The sequence below is a fragment of the Hoplias malabaricus genome, chromosome 1 (assembly GCF_029633855.1).
Source record: "Hoplias malabaricus isolate fHopMal1 chromosome 1, fHopMal1.hap1, whole genome shotgun sequence".
NCBI classification, from domain to species: Eukaryota; Metazoa; Chordata; class Actinopteri; order Characiformes; family Erythrinidae; genus Hoplias; species Hoplias malabaricus.
The window spans coordinates 73238203-73256810 of NC_089800.1; the positions used below are offsets into that span (position 1 = coordinate 73238203).

The window sequence follows — 18608 nt, forward strand, 5'->3', positions numbered from 1 at the left end:
CAGTGACATTGGCGATCGGAACCACGGACCGCTCCACATGGGAGTCTTACCTGGTCCAAAGCCTCCTGCTGGGTCTGAAGCCTCAGATTCTCGCAGGTGTAAAGACCACTTGTGTGGGTTACTCAAAGCAGCCCCTGACGATCATCGAGGAGCATGCCAGACACCACGAAACACTACTCCGCGAGCAAGAAAACAAGAGGAACAAGAAAAAGGCGGACGTCCAAGAACAAGCAATGTTAACCATGGTGCAGCAGTTCCAAGCCCAGACCACACGCAGAGGACGTGGGAGAGGCAGAGGAAGAGATCAGAAAAAGAAAGAACGCGACGCGCCTGGAGGACCTGACATGGAGTGACACAATCGATGCTACAACTGCGATAAGCCAGGACATTTAGCGCGCGATTGCCCACAACCACCAAAGAATCCAAAATACCCAACCAGCTGGACACCAGCGGATGGCGAGGAGGAATGACGGGCGGAGGAGGGGAACGGGAACACCAGGGAACACACCGACGCATCAGACAGGGAAGTACAATCACCTTATTTACTTTATCAAACGCAATTGACTAAGAATGCTTTAGATTTGCCTATGGTAACCCTCATTGTAAAAAACAAGCCATTGAAATTTTTAGTAGATAGTGGGGCAGCTCACTCAGTTATTAAAGGGAATGAAATAAATGTGCCACTCCCAAACAAATCAATAACGACCATTGGAGCTGGAGGGAGAATGACCAAAGAGCCAGTCTCTGGCCCGCTCCAATGTAGATTGGGAGATAGAAATTTTCAGCACAGTTTCCTGATTTCCATGTGTTGCCCAGTAAACTTACTAGCCAGAGATCTCATGTGTAAACTAAAGTGTAAGCTGGAAAGTACCCCGACGGGATTGTCGGTGTGCTTTGCAGAAGAACACCCTGATTTTCAGGGCGTGAGGTACGGATTGGGAGAGCCTTTGTATGTATATGAATGGGAGTTGAAGAGTGGGCATGGAAATCTAGGAGCGATGCTATTAAACGAAGCTAAAGACTTAAATATGGGGACAGCAATGCAGTGGATGCAGCCTGATCAGCTGCATGTCACAGCCACAATAAGTGAAGGGCCAGATAAAGAATTCGAACTAAAGTTCTTTAAGGAAGTGCAGAACGAAATTATTAGGACTAACACAGTGTACGTAGGCGATACCCTCGCAGGCGCAACAGTCACCCTAAACAGGGACCAAATTGAGCTGTTTGAAGTGTACGACTCCATTCCTCATGTGTCGCTGGGAAAGGCTCCGCATGAGGAATGGAAGGACGTGGGTACATGGTTAAACACAGTAGTGTTGAAGGTTACAGACTGGCGTCCTGTGGAGGGACCACTGCCCATCATGCACAGCCGTTGCACAAATATATATAAAATAGTCACACCTTACCTGTTCCATGCGCACAGAGTGGTCACATTGGCAGCAAATGATACACTGTCCATGGTAACAGAGGTAGTTTTGCCAACAGACCTAGCAGATATCCCAGATACCCTCTGGGCAAAAGGTAAAAATGATGTGGGCCTCATTAGGAATTGTGAACCCGTTGTGATAACCCCAAAGAGCACATACAGACCCAAACAGAACCAGTACCCCTTACGGAAGGAGGCACTGGAAGGTATTAGGCCAGTACTCGAGGCACTAAAAGAGGCAGGAGTAATTATCCCATGCCCATCTTCCCCAGTCAGAACACCTATCTTCCCAGTTAAAAAACCAGGGGGAGATAACTGGCGTTTTGTTCAAGATTTGCAGGCTGTAAATGCTGCAGTTCATGCTAGAGCCCCAGAGGTACCCAACCCACACACCATCTTATCATCCATCCCGCCTGACACACAGTGGTACACAGTTGTGGACTTAGCAAACGCTTTTTTAGCGTTCCAGTGCATCCTGATAGCCAATTCTGGTTTGCTTTCCAATTTGAGGGTAAACCCTACACCTTCACCAGGCTATGTCAGGGATATTGTGAATCCCCTACCATTTACAACGGAGCGTTGAAACAAAGCTTAGATGGTTTAGTTCTTCCTGAGGGCGTTTCCCTCCTACAGTACGTGGATGACCTGCTTATAGCTGCCCCCACGAGAGAACTTTGTGTTGTAGCATCTCATGACCTCCTGCTGCACTTGGCTAAGGAGGGGCACAAAGCGTCTCTTAAAAAACTGCAATATTGTAAACAAGAAGTGACTTTTCTGGGCCACATCCTGACAGGTACCACCCATACACTGTCAGCAGAACGAGCGGCAGCGATTGCAGCCATACCTAAACCGCAAACCAAAAAACAAATGCTTTCATTTTTAGGAACTACATCTTACTGTAGAGCGTTTATACCATCTTATGCTCAGGCTGAGGGCCCCTTGCGAAACTTAATACCCACTAAGGGAACTAGCTCTTCTAGACTGGTCTGGACTGCAGAGGCAGAAAAGGCATTCACTAACCTTAAACAAACACACATAAGTGGGGAAGTAAGACCTGGATTACAGCTGACACCAAAGTCCCATGGGACCATCGTATCTGGGGAGGGGGAGCGAAGGTTTGGCAACAAGTTTTTCCGTGGGTAGGCCTAGGCGAGGTGCGAGATCATGTAGAAATAAATCGATACGCCCTTCTTCGACTTATCAATGCTACTGCGACAATGGGAGAAGGGACAAAGACAGAACTGGCCGCTCTGCGTGATATGGTTCTCCAGCATCGCCTGACGTTAGACTTACTCACTGCAGCCCAAGGGGGCGTGTGCAAAATAATCGGTACTACTTGCTGCACATACATCCCGGATGAAGGACAAGGCCATGGCAAGATTGCGGAAGCCCTAAGTAACCTAACTGCACTACAGAGATACGTAGAAGACGCCACTCGGGGCGCCGAACCAACTGGGTGGCTCGAACAGTTGACTGCCCTGTGGGGGCCATGGGGCCACTGGCTGCTGACCGTGGTCCTGCCCATACTGATAGGGTTTTTCTTCATCATACTGTTAATCCCATGTATGCTTTCCCATTGTTCCTCTCTCCTCCTCCGCTCTTTCTCTCTCCAGCAGAATCAGCTGACTTACATCGCAACACTGCCCCTCCCGGACGAGGATGCCTTGGAGTTGGGAGACCTGTTAGATGTACCACCTGTTTCTGTTTAATAAAACACTCGCTTATGTTCACATGTGCATAGTGAATTTGTAGAAATACGCTTACTCATATACAATGCAGTGCACGCGATTGCCTAGTAAAATTCAGCGACAAGCTGACTTAGGACGCTTACACCATATTATCATAGCCATGTCTAGTGGGACTGTTTTAAGGTAAATTTTGATAGTATCATAGGGGGGATTGTAATGACAAACTCATTTATGATTGATACTGAGCAAAATGTACCTTAACGTTTGACGTGAAGAAGTGACCAGCAGGTGCTCACATTCATCAGATTAAACTGACAGTTGCACCTTGCAACACGAACATCGCGTACTCACAAGGCTAGCTTACAAGGTTGCTAAAGCTGATAAGACAGGAGAACAAGGTTACAGAACATTGAGCAAACTCTGTTTCACTTCCTCACGTCATCGTCAGGGAATGATAAAACTGTGTGTAACCTTCTCTCAGTGTGAGTGTGCCCGCTGGTTTCATCCAACAACGCACGCTCTCCCTTACTCTTAATAAAATCTTTTTTTGTTACTTGACACAAGAACTGCCTGTCTGATATTTTCAGGGTAAAACTTCCACCACAATGGAGAAGAATCCACAGTGGCGCAGCAGGTAGTGTCACAGTCACAGAGTTCCAGGGACCTGGAGGTTGTGGGTTCAAGGTTCAAGTGATTGTCTGTGAGGAGTATGGTGTGTGCTCTCTCTGTGTCTGCGTGTATGGAAGTCTCATCAGACTTTGAAATATTACCACCTTTGAATTTGTAGCACTGATTTTTTTTTTTGCACTGAAATTATGCATTTGAATTTTGCTGCTTTTGAACTTAAGTCTTCAGATTTCCACCTCCACTGATTTCCACTGAATATTTAGCTTCGAAATTATGCATCTGAATATAATTGCTCTTGAACAGAACTGGACACAAACGTGGATTTTCAAGAACACGGTTTCACTCTTATTATTCAAGGTTAATAAATTCAGATAAAAAATTCAAGCAATATATTTCGAAGCTGCTCAAATTCGGTAGATGAAATTCAGATACCAAAATACGAGTAAAAAAAAATTCAGATACACATCCGGGACACCAAGGATGAGCAATCGATTCATTAGGATTTTCTCTTTCACCTTAAATGATGCACTAGTTCCATTCTGTCGCCGCTAGATGGCGAAATACGAACACAACTTCCATACCGTGGAAAAACTACACGTTTAGCTTCCTTCCGCGGATATTATCTATTTATTTTCAAAGTGTCTCAAAAATATGAAAAGCTCATTAAAGACACAGTATAACAGACTATTGATATCCTGAAGATGAAGACATTTTACTGTGGAAAGTTTTTGTAATGGCCCGGTGTTCCTGCTTTGCGCCCAATGATTCCATGTAGGCTCCGGACCCACCGCAATCCTGAGCTGGATAAACAGATAGAGACCATGAATGTTTCATCGAGTTTTTTCCAATAAATACAATGATTGTATCATGCACTTTCTCGGGTTGTAATCTTTTCATTCATTGTCTGTAACCCTTATCCAGTTCAGGGTCGTGGTGGGTCCAGTGCCTACCCGTAATCACTGGGAGCAAGGCAGGAATAAACCTTGGATGGGGCACCAGTCCATTGCAGGGCGACACATACTCACTTACAACTATGGACACTTTTGAATATGTGTTTTTGGACCTTTACAGGAAACCCACACAGATACGGGAAGGACACACCAAACTCATCACAGTAACTCAGAGCAGGGCTCAAACCCACAACCCTGGAACCCTGGAGCTATGTGACAGCGGGTTTTTATGAACATTCGTTCGTTTTCTCTAACTGCTTCATTCTTTTCAGGGTTGCAGTAGATCTGAAATAATTCTGAGAAACGTGGAAAATTAGTAGAATTATGAAGGAAGTGAATACCTTACACAGATCTGTATATGTACAAACACACACACATTAACACACATACCTCTGTAGAATCAGGGATAGAATGGAGAAGTCTGTAGGATGAACTTTCTGTGAAGGTGTTAGGATCGAGTGTTTTCTCGGCACCCTTTGAATATTTGTTCATTAGGTAGGTTCCCAGAAACTCCAGTGGATTATCCTATAGAATTATACACGATACAGCAACCAACCAATTCATAAAGACTCTTTATACCCAGATATGAAAATAGAATTGTCCTAAATTATTTACTTACTGTTGTTTCTTTTGTAAGTGCCACAAGACCCTCTATTAGAACTTTTGTATCTTCAGATTTGAGAGTGAAAACAGGCAAGTTTATATGATCCCAAAGAAACAAACCTGTAGAACCAAATCAGTGTGATTCTAGATTATTCTATACACAATGTGGCCAAAGGTTTGTAGACATCCACACACATTTGATTGCATTTTGGCACATAAATATTACAATTATCAGGAACTGAGGTTGAGTGTTTAGTACTTGATCAGGAATGCAACTCCAATTCATCTCAAAGATACTGGAAGTATCCACTACTGCTCAGCCCAATGCTTGGGCGCTTTATACTCCTCTTGCCATCACTTGGCAACAAGCATGCTGAACATAGGCTCATGCTATTGTTCATTGTTTTTGTAAGGAGATAACACTGTTTGCAAAATTAAATGCCTCTGTCAGAAGATGTCTACAAACATTTGGAAAGAGTATTTATGTAAAAAGAAGGCAACAAGTCTAAATAAGTGAGAATTAATTTGAAAATGGAATTTAACAAATGCATTGAGATAGAAACAACCCTGCACTAATATTCTTTCTAGAGATAAACAATGTATATTACTCTTAAATTATTCGAATTACCCAGTGTCCGGGATCTGCTCTCCTGACTCAGAAGCTTCAGTTGAGGTTGCAGCTGTTTCCTCAGGATCCCTAGAACCTGTTCGATCCACTCTGCCTGTCTGCACCAGCTCAGCAAGGGCCCCTCTCTCAGATATATCAGTGGAGGAAAAGCACCATGCTCTGACCATTCACTCAGAACTGACACAAGGTACACAAAATAATGTAAACATTTTATTTCCAAGACTGTACTAATCTCTTAAATTTATACTCATGAAATTGAACAGAATTACTTAAATATCATGTTTGACAAACTACACGAATGCATTTTTAAGTGCATGTCACACATGAACTTGCCCACTTGATGAGACTATGGTCTCTGAAATGGCAGACAGTTAAGATTTCACTTAAGCTCACTGTGTTGGTAGGAGCCAGTGCAGATTCCTGTGGGTGCCCTGATATTCAGTCCAGTGAGTGTGGCCATTTTGTTCATCAGCTCCATCCCTGCAACTGAAACGGAATATTTAAGTGGATAGTTTAATCAACATTCGAAGCTTTTGCAAATTAACTGATATACACTATATTGCCAAACGTATTTGCTCGTCTGCGTTCACTATCATATGAACTAGAGCAAAATCCCATTATTTTTCCATAGGGTTTAATATGATGTCAACCCACCCTTTGCACCTAAAACAGCTTCAGCTCCTCTGGGCAGGGTTTCCACAAGGTTTAGGAGTTTATGGGAATTTTAGACCATTCGTCCAGTAGCGCATTAGTGAGGTACGACGCTGATGGTGGACGAGGCCTGGCTATCAGTCTCTGCTCTATTTCATCCCAAAATGTTGTGTCAGGTCAGGTCAGGACTCACATCAAACTCGCTTATCCATGTCTTTATGGACCTTGCTTTGTGCACTGGTGCACAGTCATGTTGGAGCAGGAAGGAGCCCTGCTAAAGCAAATAAATGTTCTTTTTGCTGGGGCCGAGCCCAACTCCTGAAAAACAATCCCTCCTCCACCAAACTTTGCACTTGGCACAATGCACTCAAACAAGTACTGTTCTCCTGGCCACCACCAAACCCTCATCCATCATTCATCGTATTGCCAGACGGAGAAGCATGATTTATCATTTCAGAGAACACATCTCCAATGCTCTAGCGTCCAGTGGCAGTGCACTTCACACAACTGCACCCAAAGCTTTGCATTCCACTTGGTGATGTAAGGCAAGGATGTAGCTGCTTGGTTGTGGAAACCCATTCCTTGAAGCTCTCTACACACTTTTCTTGAGCGAATCTGTAGGCCACATGAAGTTTTGAGTTTTGATTGACTCTGCAGAAAGTTGGGGACCTCTCTGCACTATGCACCTCAGCATCTGTTGACCCCGCACTGTCGTTTTACATGGACTACCACTTCATGGCTGAGTTGCTGTCATTCCCAATCGCTTCCAATTTGTTCTAATACCACAGTTGACTGTGGAATATTTAATAACAAGGACATTTCACGAATGGAATTATTGCACCATGTTGCTCCTGAGAGTGGCCATGGAAGTGATTGGAATGCTTGAATTCAATGTTTTGGATGGGTGAGTGTATACATTTGGCGATATATTGTACACACATATGATATCAAACAAATTAGATTCTGTATGTCAATACATAATATTATTAGTACTGTATTCTGAGTTTATTCATTCATTCATTATCTGTAACCGCTTATCCAGTTCAGGGTCGCGGTGGGTCCAGAGCCTACCTCGAATCATTGGGCGCAAGGCAGGAATACACCCTGGAGGGGGCGCCAGTCCTTCACAGGGCAACACACGCACACACTTACACCTACAGACACTTTTGAGTCGCCAATCCACCTACTAACGTGTGTTTTTGGACTGTGGGAGGAAACCGGAGCAACCGGAGTAAACCCACGCGGACAACACACCAACTCCTCACAGATAGTCACCCGGAGTGGGAATCAAACCCACAACCTCCAGGTCCCTGGAGCCGTGTGACTGCGACACTACCTGCTGCACCACCGTGCATTCTGAATTCTATACTGATTATTATTATAAAATGGATTTTCATGGAACCAAATGTGGTTCTTCTATGGCATCACTCAAAGAACCTTTTGTAGCACCTTTATTTTTAAGAGTGTACCTTCCTCGGGAGTTTTGTATTTACAACTTATTTATTCTTTTAAAAGTGAAAATTCTGATTTGTGATGTTTAGGGTAGTTAATGTAATTCAGTTAAAATGTATGTTTACAGGGTCTTTTAAAACTGTAGTTGTCACTAAACAGCTTCACGGAATTCCAGGTGTTAGCTCCAAGTGAGCAAGCTGAGGCAACAGTTACAAGGAAAAACTCAGAAAAGGAGGACAAAACTTTAGTAGTGTTGACACTAAAGCGAATCAATAAACAAAGAGCTGGTGAAGGTACAAGCTGAATAAGCTGCTAAATATTCTGCATTTGCTTAAATCCACCCTTGTCTTCCTGATGACTGAAAGTGTATCTAGACCCATTGGATCCATTATTTATTCGTTCATTATCTGTAACCGCTTATCCAGTTCAGGGTCGCGGTGTGTCTAAAGCCTACCTGGAATCACTGGGCGCAAGGCAGGAATACACCCTGGAGGGGGCACCAGTCCTCCAACACAAACACGGACACTTTTGAGTCACCAATCCACCTACCGACGTGTGTTTTTTGACTATGGGAGGAAACCCACACGGAGAACACACCAACTCCTCACAGACAGTCACCCGGAGCGGGATTCAAATCCACAACCTCCAGGTCCCTGGAGCTGTGTGATTGCGACACTACCTGCTGTGCCACCGTGCCGCCCCTTGGATCCATTAATGCATGCTAATTTTAACTAGTTCCTGTTGATTTTGCAATCTACATCATCAACTGTACACACTACATACCCACATTACATCAATAACCATAAGTCCACACTAGCCTTCTGGGTGACTATGGCGGTACTGAGCCCAAATGGCACCACTAATGCATTTAGTGCCACCAGTAACACACTAATCATATTTAATTTATTTATTAATTATATGTAGTATCTTTAGTTTTTGTATTTTGGCCTACTCTGTTGTCTGATGTTCTGTATCATAAGTGCTTTTATGTCTTTAAAGGGACAATCTGTCATCTTCATGTTATGAAACAGCCATTATACTCACACTAGTGGCTTTGAAATGTTAATGATTTTCTAGAAAACCTTTTTTTTTTTTTTTAGATACAATGACTCCCATGTGGGGGACACGTTCTATGGAGAATAAACTTGTTCATTCTGGGATTTGAGGCAGTGGATTCTTTGGGGAGGAGGGCAAGGAAAATAAGGTTTCCTACCCTCCTCGAATATTTACACAGTGCAGTTGCTGCAGTGCTGAGCCCCGAGTAGTAATGAGGCTCTGTTCTCCCTATTACAGAAAAGCATCTCAATGATTTCAAGGCTGTAATTGTAAAATTGTAATTAGTGTTCATTTAAGCTCATCTTTATTCATTCATTCATTCATTCATTATCTGTAACCGCTTATCCAATTCAGGGTCGCGGTGGGTCCAGAGCCTACCTGGAATCATTGGGCGCAAGGTAAGCTCATCTTTAATCATTATATATTTGATTTGGTGTTTGATTTTAGATGTTCCCCTAAAACCTTAAAAGTATGATGTAATTCTACACTTTGGCATTTATGTCGATGGCATGGATCGCTGCATTTGAAATAAAAATTGGTATCTCCACTTATTCCTCCATCGCTCAACTGCAACTTGAAAGTCCCCGGGGCCAAATTATGGGATTGTTAAGTTTATAACATAACTAACTCTAACTGACTGAATTCACTATTTGAGATTGTAGAATACTACCATTTTAAAGCAGGAATGACTGATGAATTGGCTGCGTATTTCATGCATGATACATTGTATAGAATAAAACAAAACAACACATGGACATAGTAACTAGGTTTAAAAAAAATGTAATTTTCCCTGGAATAGGTCTTTAACTTCATGATTACTCCCTGTATATTTTTGACTGACCAGAAGCAGCCAGAGGAGTAAAGATGTCCAAAGTCCCTGCTTCTGAGGCAGGGACAACCCATCCACTAAGTTGTTCCCAGAATTCTCTTACACACGGCTTCAGAACAGTCCTCTCTGTGATGGTTAGGCCTGCAATCAAGGAATTCAAAAACCCAATTTAGTCTCAGTACACACAAATATCGGTAAATAACTCACTAGAAAAAAAAAGGTTTGATATTGAGAAATACCACCCTGGATGTCACATATTTCAAAACAAAAACAACCCCTGCATTATTGTTCACAAATATTTGTTCAGAAAACAGATTTCATCAGGGAGCCATTCATTGTTCCAAAACAACATTATGAATTTTATTAAGAATGGTCACCCTCCATAAGGTGAATCTCCTCAGTACTTCCTTCAGTCATAATTCCAATACTCTGCACTCTTCTGCCCTCTACGGCTCTCTCTATCAGAGAGAGAAGAGCCTCCAAAGTCATCCCACTGTAGTCGTACAACAATGGCACCACATTCATCAAAGCCCCACACAGCACCATCTAGAAAACAAAGAAAAGGTCAAAGAGAGCAGGGTAAAAAATTTAGAAATCTTTCTTACCTTTAACACACAGATAGAACTTTAATGTTAATTGTTTATTTTATGGCTCATTAAATCATGCAGAAAATGTCCTGTTTGCAAATTAAACAGAAGATATATTATTAATATTATTACTCTACTGACCATACAGAAGCACTTAGTAGTTCTACAACTACAGACTGTTGTCCATCTATTGTTCTGTATAAATTATTAGCCTCCTACCACCTTGTTCTTCAATGGTCAGGACCCCCACAGAGCAGGTGTGATTTGGATAGTGGATCAATCTCAGCGCTTGCAGTGACACTGATGTGGATGTGGTGTGTTAGTGTGTGTTGCACTGATATAAATGGGTCAGACACAACAGGGCTACTCAAGTTTCTAAACACCTCAGTGTCACTGCTGGACTGAGAATAGCTCACCAACCAAAATTATCCAGCCGACAGCACCCTGTCTCCACTGATGAAGGACTAGAGGACAACCAATACATACTGTCTCAGACTTTACATCTACAAAGTGAATTACTGAGGTGTCTAACAGAGTGAACAGTGAGTGGACACAATGTTTAAAACTCCAGCAGCACTGCTGTGTCTGATCCACTCATACCAGCACCACACACACTAACACACCACCATCATATCAGTTTCACTGCAGCGCTGAGGATGATCCACCACCGACATCATGAAGAACATGGTGACAGGTAGAAAACAAGGTATGCAGAGAAAGAGTTAGACAACACTTTTTAATTATAGAACTACAAAGTGTTCCTGTCTGGTCAGAGGTGCTAAGAAAATGGACTGTGAGTGAAGAAACAATGAGGTGGTCATAATTTTATGGTTGCTTTGTGTATTCACTGTAAACAAACAAGCTGTATCTGATGTATCACTCTACGTATTAATATGTCATTCACCGGCCATTTTGTTGTCTCATTTTAATTTGTACATTACAGTTTTGACAACGTTAAAAAAATGGCCAGGCAGCACGGTGGCGCAGTCATTCAGCTCCAGGGACCTGGAGGTTGTGGGTTCAAGTCCCGCTCCAGGTGACTGTGAGTTTTGTGTGTTCTCCCTGTGTCCACGTGGGTTTCCTCCGAGTGCTCCGGTTTCCTCCCACCGTCTAAAAACACATGTGTGAGTGTGTGTCACTCTGTGAAGGACCAGTGCCCCTTCCAGGGTGTGCTCCTCCCTTACGCCCAATGATTTCGGGTAGGCTCCGGACCCACCGTAACCCTGAACTGGATAAGGGTTACAGACACTGAATGAATGAATGAATAAAAAATGGGCAACACCATAAATAAAGCACCAAATGTACAAATAATGTGCTAAATCAGAAACAGCTTGCCTTCACACACTTCACTCATTAGTGCTTTATTAAGGGGCTAGCCACTGTAGATTTCCTCACCTATAGGACCATAGCAATGGCCTAGCAGCACCTTAGCTACCAGCTGGAATACAATACCAACAACTAAGCAACACCCTCGCAACACCATATCAACCACCTAGGATAACTTAGAAACGATGTAGCAACAAATTGGTAGCCACTTGGATACCATAGCAGCTGCACAGGAAGTACTTTGGAATCACCTTGAATACCACAGCAATAATATTACAATACATAAGCAACCACCTGGGATACCATAGCAACAGACTAGAAACACCTTAGTAACCACCTTGAAAATCTCAACAAAGCCCCATATGCCCCTTTAGGCCAACTTAAAGTCTGTTAGCAAACTTTGCCATAATCATTTTGAATTTTATGAGGAAATTTTACCTCATATGCAGGAATCCTGGATGACACAAGCAGCATGTGAACTGGAAGCCTGCTGCTGGACTTGATATCTGAGTTTAAAGGTAAACTGAAAAAAAAGCATAAATTCTACATGAATTTTTTTTTTTTTGATTTTGCATTTTACACTGACGTGAGAGCTGTGCACCATCTGGTCCAAAAGTCAATATAAACTTCAATCTTTTACCTGAAATGTATTCACTGACCTCACTGACAGTGTTTTCATTGTACTAGTAGCCCAGGTCTCTTCAAGTGTTGAATTTTGAGTTTTGTGATCTTTCATTTTGAGTGAAATCCCCATTCGGCACTTTTCCTAAACATGAACACAACACCATATGCATTTACAAGGAATATGTGAATCCATCCATGAAACCAAACAGTAGGTTGTGTCCTACAGGAATACTCCGTTTTTAATCTTTAAACTGCTGTATCTGTTTTATTATTGTAGTTCATTATAATAATTTTCCTTAACTTCACAATTACATATTTTATAAATCCAATGCTCAGAACCCCCAAAAGTGACAATGGCCTAGTGTATCGCCCGACTGTAGAATTAGCGTGAAGTAAATTATTACCACTTACAATTTAAATATTGTTTAAACGATATTAAATTACATTACCCTGTGTATATATCTGTGGAACATACAGATTAGGATTAAATATGTTGGATTTCATTTAAGAAATGTGCCCTGCTATGGTGATCTCCTAAACACATCTATGTTAGCGCCAGTGCCCTTTGTTAAGTTCACCCAGATTTGTCTCTCTCACCCCTAATTGGACAAGAGTAGATGTAAAACTGGGCGGATGCATGCTGGAGTTCTTTCTGATGCTGCTGGATGATATTCCTCCTGATAAGCTGTTAGTTAACCACGCTCTCCTGGTCTTCAAAGCCACTCCTGTTGAGAAACGTATTCATTAATTCCTCAGATCAGCTTATAAACTAGTGCCTTCAACAAATATTTACACCACAGATAAAGATGAACAAAAGGGTTATAAAAAAGCTTTCTTTATGTTGTTTAGCTTTGTGACATTTCATTCAAACTATTAACAAACTTCAATCTCAAATAAATTAAATAAAAGCAGCATCTTAATCTTATAATGTCCCAGTAAATGAACTGTATATATGAGATTGATTGGAGTAATGCAAAATAAATGTATTTGGTTAAATTTTACCCTAAAAAAGGCTTTTGTGCTCACTTTTATGCTCCATCATCTTCTCGTGGATGGTTTGTCTGATTATATGTTCTTTTTTTCTCTCCATCCGCTCTTCACATTCACTCACAGTTTCATTTAGACTACCATACATATCTGCCGCTTCCCTTGGGGTAAGAAAATCAAGACTGGCTGCACAAGACACATAGTGTTTCTTCCAAGCACCAAACTCATTTTCTGATGGGCTGTAGGGAAGGAACCAACCTCTTCTGATACACTTAGGAGACCACAGGCAATCCTATATATTCACACAGCAAGAGAAAGTTACCAAACCTTGTACATACACTTTACCAAATATGTACAGCTATATACAGGCAATTTTTTTAATGATGATTTGTGTGTGTGTGTGTGTGTGCGTGTGTACTAATGTAAATGTAATTTCTGACTTTATATTGATTTATTCAATAAGTTGCACTTTTGTATGAATTTCATTATTTAAAAGAGAGCTACGTGATATTTTTAACTTAAAATTACAGCTTCAACATCATTGTGATGCTCCACTGACCTGTCATAGGAAGAATAGGGTCTCTATTAATGCTACTCAGGGCTCAGCACTGCAGGAACTGAACTATGCAAACCACACGCCCACTCCCCATTGATTTCATCAGTGCTCTAAAAATTAATTACACTAGGGGGAGTCCCTGGAGCAAAAAACACAAATCTGACCTAGCGTTCTGTCCAGTCTGAATTCTAATATAAGTGGGATATATTTTATGACTTCGATTTAATTACATATTTTTTGCATAATTTCTATCATGTGTCATTTCTTGACATCAAAATAAACAGAAGCAATATCAATACAGAATGTAATTCAATTGTTTTATATATATGTTTTTTTTTTTTTTGATCTTCTTTTTACGTTGTGAAGCTGCCATTTTACGTACACCTAAAGACGTTCAAAACTATTAAACTAGTAAAACTACTTTAAGCATGGCCACTCCCATGTGGTGGACCTGCTCTATGGAGCATAAATATTTTCATTTAGGGATTTTCACCTTGTGTGAGCTGAGATAAAGACAGAATTGAAAACATTATCAATAATCACTGACAATTATTTTTTTATACTTTTTAAAATATTAAAAATATTTATTGTTCCTTTAAATATGAAATGTGTATGTAATAATACTTAAGTTCAGAATGTTAAGGATGAAGTCTTGCTCACCTGCTCTGCTAGAACCCTCCAGTGCCAGCAGACCTGGGATGCAGCGCATAAGTCAATTGGGTTCAGGAAAGATAGGATATAAAGAGAAAGAAAGCGTGGCAGGACAGTGGTAAAGTCCACTCGACTGATGGGCACTACTTCCATGAAATAGTCACTGATAAACCTGAGGTTAGTAAGAGATGTGAATATTTATAATCATCATCAATCATTCAATCGATCAACATTTATTTAAACTCAGTATATTTAGGGCAACCCTCACTGCAATGTAGCCAAGCATATACAGAAGAGGATAAAAAAGTATTGAAAAATCTAATTAATAAACAATAATAACAGTCAATCAAAAAGGGAATTAAAAACTATATAAAAAATAAATGCATTAAAATCAAAGATAATCTAAAACAAATCCAGGCTGCATGGAAGTGTTTGGAAATTAATATTGTGTAAAATGGTGGAGCAACTCCAGTAAGTAAAGTTTTAGAGTTCAATATGTTTTCATTAATTTACTTGAGTTGGGACTTGGAGCATCTTCTGAAGAGCAGTTGAAGAAAATGTTTTCGCTGTTTGTCTGTCCAAAGGTCAAACCAATGGAGGATGAGGGTTGTTCTCTCTTGAAAAAGCTGCACAGATTTTATAGAAATGTTTAATCAATTTACATTTATGGCTTTTGGCACATACTGGTGAATGCAGCATTAATAGTCTTGCCTATGAAAGGATTCTTCTCTGTATACTGCGATGTTCCTGCCCAAGTTTGCTGTGTAGAGGGCACTGTATTTTCCTAATGGCTATTTAAAAGATGCAATCTGCCATTTCCTGAAATTATTATTAAACAATCATTATACTAAACATGCTGGTTTGGAGCAGCATTTCTCAATGTTATTTTGTGGCAACCTTTAAAAATATGTAAAATGTCAAGTCACCCCAGTCAAAAATGTATACTCAAATATCATACTTGGCATTCGCCTGACATACAACACACACACACATTCCTTCTTGAATATAAAACTGTGATATTAGCAGATCAATTGGATTGTTTGACTGAATAATTTGCTTGAGAGAATTAAATACATTTTTGGCTGCATCCTCTGTGTCCACAATGCAAACACTCCATCCAGCTCTGTCAATAGTGTGCAAAAAGGCTCTGATGGAAAATCCTGACTAAATCTCTCATTAAGAATTTTAGATGCTGAGAGATAAGGTCTGAACATTTTATTTTTCTGATTTTATTCTCAAAATAGTCTGATATATATATTTTTAATATTCTCACTTTATTCTCAATATATTCTGACTTTATCCTCATACGTTTCTTAGACTTGACGTTATTGATCCCACATCGGGGAAATTCACTTGTTACAGCAGCACACAATCTTAGGCATTGGACAAGAAGTGGGGGGAAAAAAGACAGTAACGCAATAAAAACAATGGAGAAAAAGACTTAAAAATGTACATACTCACAAAACATATAACTCATACAACCATACAGAGATGGTTGCACTTGAGAAGTTATTGCACATGATTATTTGCATTGTTGGGAAAAGGGCAGAGGTAGTAATACTGGTAGTGCAAAGACAGATAATGCAAAAAATATATGCAAGATAATAGTATATATTACATATTGTAAGTGCTGTATAATCTAACAGCAGTAGGTATGAATGACCTTCGGTATCTCTCCTTCCTACACTGTGGGTGTAAACGTCATAAAGGAGCTGCTCAAGGCCCCCACTGTCGCATATAGGGGGTGAGACGGGTTATCCACAATTGATTTCAGTTTTGCTAACATTCTCCTTTCCCCCACCTCCTCTATGGAGTCCAGAGGACAGTCTAAGACTGAACCAGCCCTTCTGACCAGTTTATTTAGCCTCTTCCTGTCCCTATCAGAACTTCCACAGCCCCAACAGACCACAGCATAGAAAATCACTGAAGCCACCGCAGTGTCGTAAAAAGTCCTTATAAAGTCAGTGTCCTGCACACCTCAAAGGACCTCCTTTGGGGTGTGCAGGACACTGACTTTATAGCTGCATTTTTATGGTTTTGTAAATGTCATTTTTATTTTTATGTCAGCGACATCCGAATATTTTCCTCTGAAAAAGCGTGAAGGGCATCTCTGCATCCTGAAGGCAGCTCCTACAGCCTTACACAAAACCTATCCCTAAACCTAAACCTAGCCAGAACCACCCATTTTTTGGTATCTGTCTATTTCTTCATATGTCTCTTCCACTAGCTGGTCTCCAGCCTGCAGATACTTCACACCAGGGTTGAGAAAGCCAGTCCTGGAGGAATCAGAAAATGCATGCCAAATCTTACCCATGGCTGCCCCCATATGAGGAAACCACTCTTTGGAACTTAAACTGATTCATTCAGGGACCTCAAAGGAATTTGACTCTTCATTTCACATGGTAATGTAAAATAAGTAAAACCTTTTTGGCGGTATAAATAAGTATTTATTGTTAAGTGTTATGATGTTTTATCTTACCTTTTGGTTAGACACCTTGTTTGTTACAGGTGTCCAGGCACTAAACCGAGTGCTTTCAGCTACAGACCAGGACCTTGGTGAGGTCTCTGTCTCTCTCAGCTGCCGTTGTTTTACACTGTGAGAACGGGTCCCGGGCTTTAGCGCGCTCCACTCCACGGACGTCATTTTCCTGTCACTTGCTGGTTCTTCCTAATGAAACCTAAACGTAATGGCCGTTCACATATTGTAGGTGAAGGGCGTCCTGAAATACTTCTCCGTAGTGAAGTTTATAACAATGACCGAAGTTTGGCACCTTGAACAGCAGCGACACATTGACTCTCTTTACATTACCATAGAAACCGGAAAACAAAGCGCAGGATGGAATTCCTTCACTCGGATTGAGGGCGGGAAACCCGTGTAGCACCGTTAAAAAAATAGTGAAAGACAGTCATAATTATTACTTACTATCTCATAATATTACGCTATTTGTCCAACAGTCTGTAGCCACTTGGCTTTTACATAGTTGTTTTTTTTTTCCATTTAAATGAGATGTTCACAACCATTTAAAAGATTTATGAAAGGGTACATCGAAGAACCATAATATTGACTTGCTACGCTAGATATCTGTACACAGTTTGTAGTCACCACATTGGTTGTAATTTCTCCAACTTTACGATACACCAATTGCTGAAACAAGATTTGTACAATGTCTATAGGAAAGCATTGACCAGTACAGATGTACACACTTGTGCAGCTACACGAGTCTAAGTCATCACTCCCAGTGCCTGTACACTAGTATAGCATGTAATTGTATGGCATATATTTGGGGCCAAAATCAGCTTATTTCCAACGCCTGTACATGTAAAATATAACATGTCCAGACGTAAAATGTGTGCGCATTGATGGAGTGAGACGTATTTCTTTTACATGTGCAAATGGCATGTAATTGCGTCTGCAGAGGCGTTTCATTTTTACCTGTACAAATGTAATAGTACAAAATCTTGACCTTTTCATTGAAGAAAATATTTTGCCAGTAGATGGGGATATTTACTTACACATTGAATAAATTTGGGCGGCGTGGTGGCGCAACACGTAGTGTCACTCTCACACAGCTCCAGGGTCGTGGGGTTCTGTGTTTTGTGATTAATTTGGTGTGTTCTCGTGGGTTTCCACCCACAGTTTGAAAACACGTTGGTTGTTGGTTTGGGTACTCAAAAATGTCCAGGTGTGAGCGAATGTGTGAGTGTGTGTTACCCTGCAAAGGACTGGCACCCCCTCCAGGGTGCGTTCCCACATTGCACCCAGTGATTCCAAGTAGGCTCCAGACCAACCACAACTCCGAACTGGATAAGCGGTCACAGACAATGAAGGAATGAATGAAGCTGCAATTTGAATGTGTTTTATTAACCTGCTGCTTTAATTCCTTATGATCTGTAGGATTCTTTTCTTTGGTCTTTAGAAAATTACAGCCATTTTGTAGAAACAAACTATACATCATGTTCACAAGTC

General features: G+C 41.1%; 1 protein-coding gene across 1 annotated transcript in view; it reads right to left on the minus strand.

Moving 5' to 3' along the window:
- LOC136697917 (epithelial cell-transforming sequence 2 oncogene-like) overlaps positions 1-17423 on the minus strand; it is a 30064-nt gene extending 12641 nt beyond the window's left edge. Inside the window, exons 1-13 of the mRNA XM_066673255.1 lie at positions 17121-17423; positions 15155-15267; positions 14651-14813; positions 13474-13726; positions 13045-13172; positions 12483-12589; positions 12262-12346; positions 10288-10456; positions 9923-10051; positions 6316-6408; positions 5923-6099; positions 5311-5414; positions 5082-5216 (exon numbers count right to left, since the gene is read on the minus strand). Of these exons, the coding sequence (XP_066529352.1) occupies positions 5082-5216; positions 5311-5414; positions 5923-6099; positions 6316-6408; positions 9923-10051; positions 10288-10456; positions 12262-12346; positions 12483-12589; positions 13045-13172; positions 13474-13726; positions 14651-14813; positions 15155-15267; positions 17121-17285 (1821 nt within the window). The 5' untranslated portion in view covers positions 17286-17423. The remainder of the gene's footprint in view (positions 1-5081; positions 5217-5310; positions 5415-5922; positions 6100-6315; positions 6409-9922; positions 10052-10287; positions 10457-12261; positions 12347-12482; positions 12590-13044; positions 13173-13473; positions 13727-14650; positions 14814-15154; positions 15268-17120) is intronic.
- Between the last annotated feature and the right edge of the window lie 1185 nt (positions 17424-18608).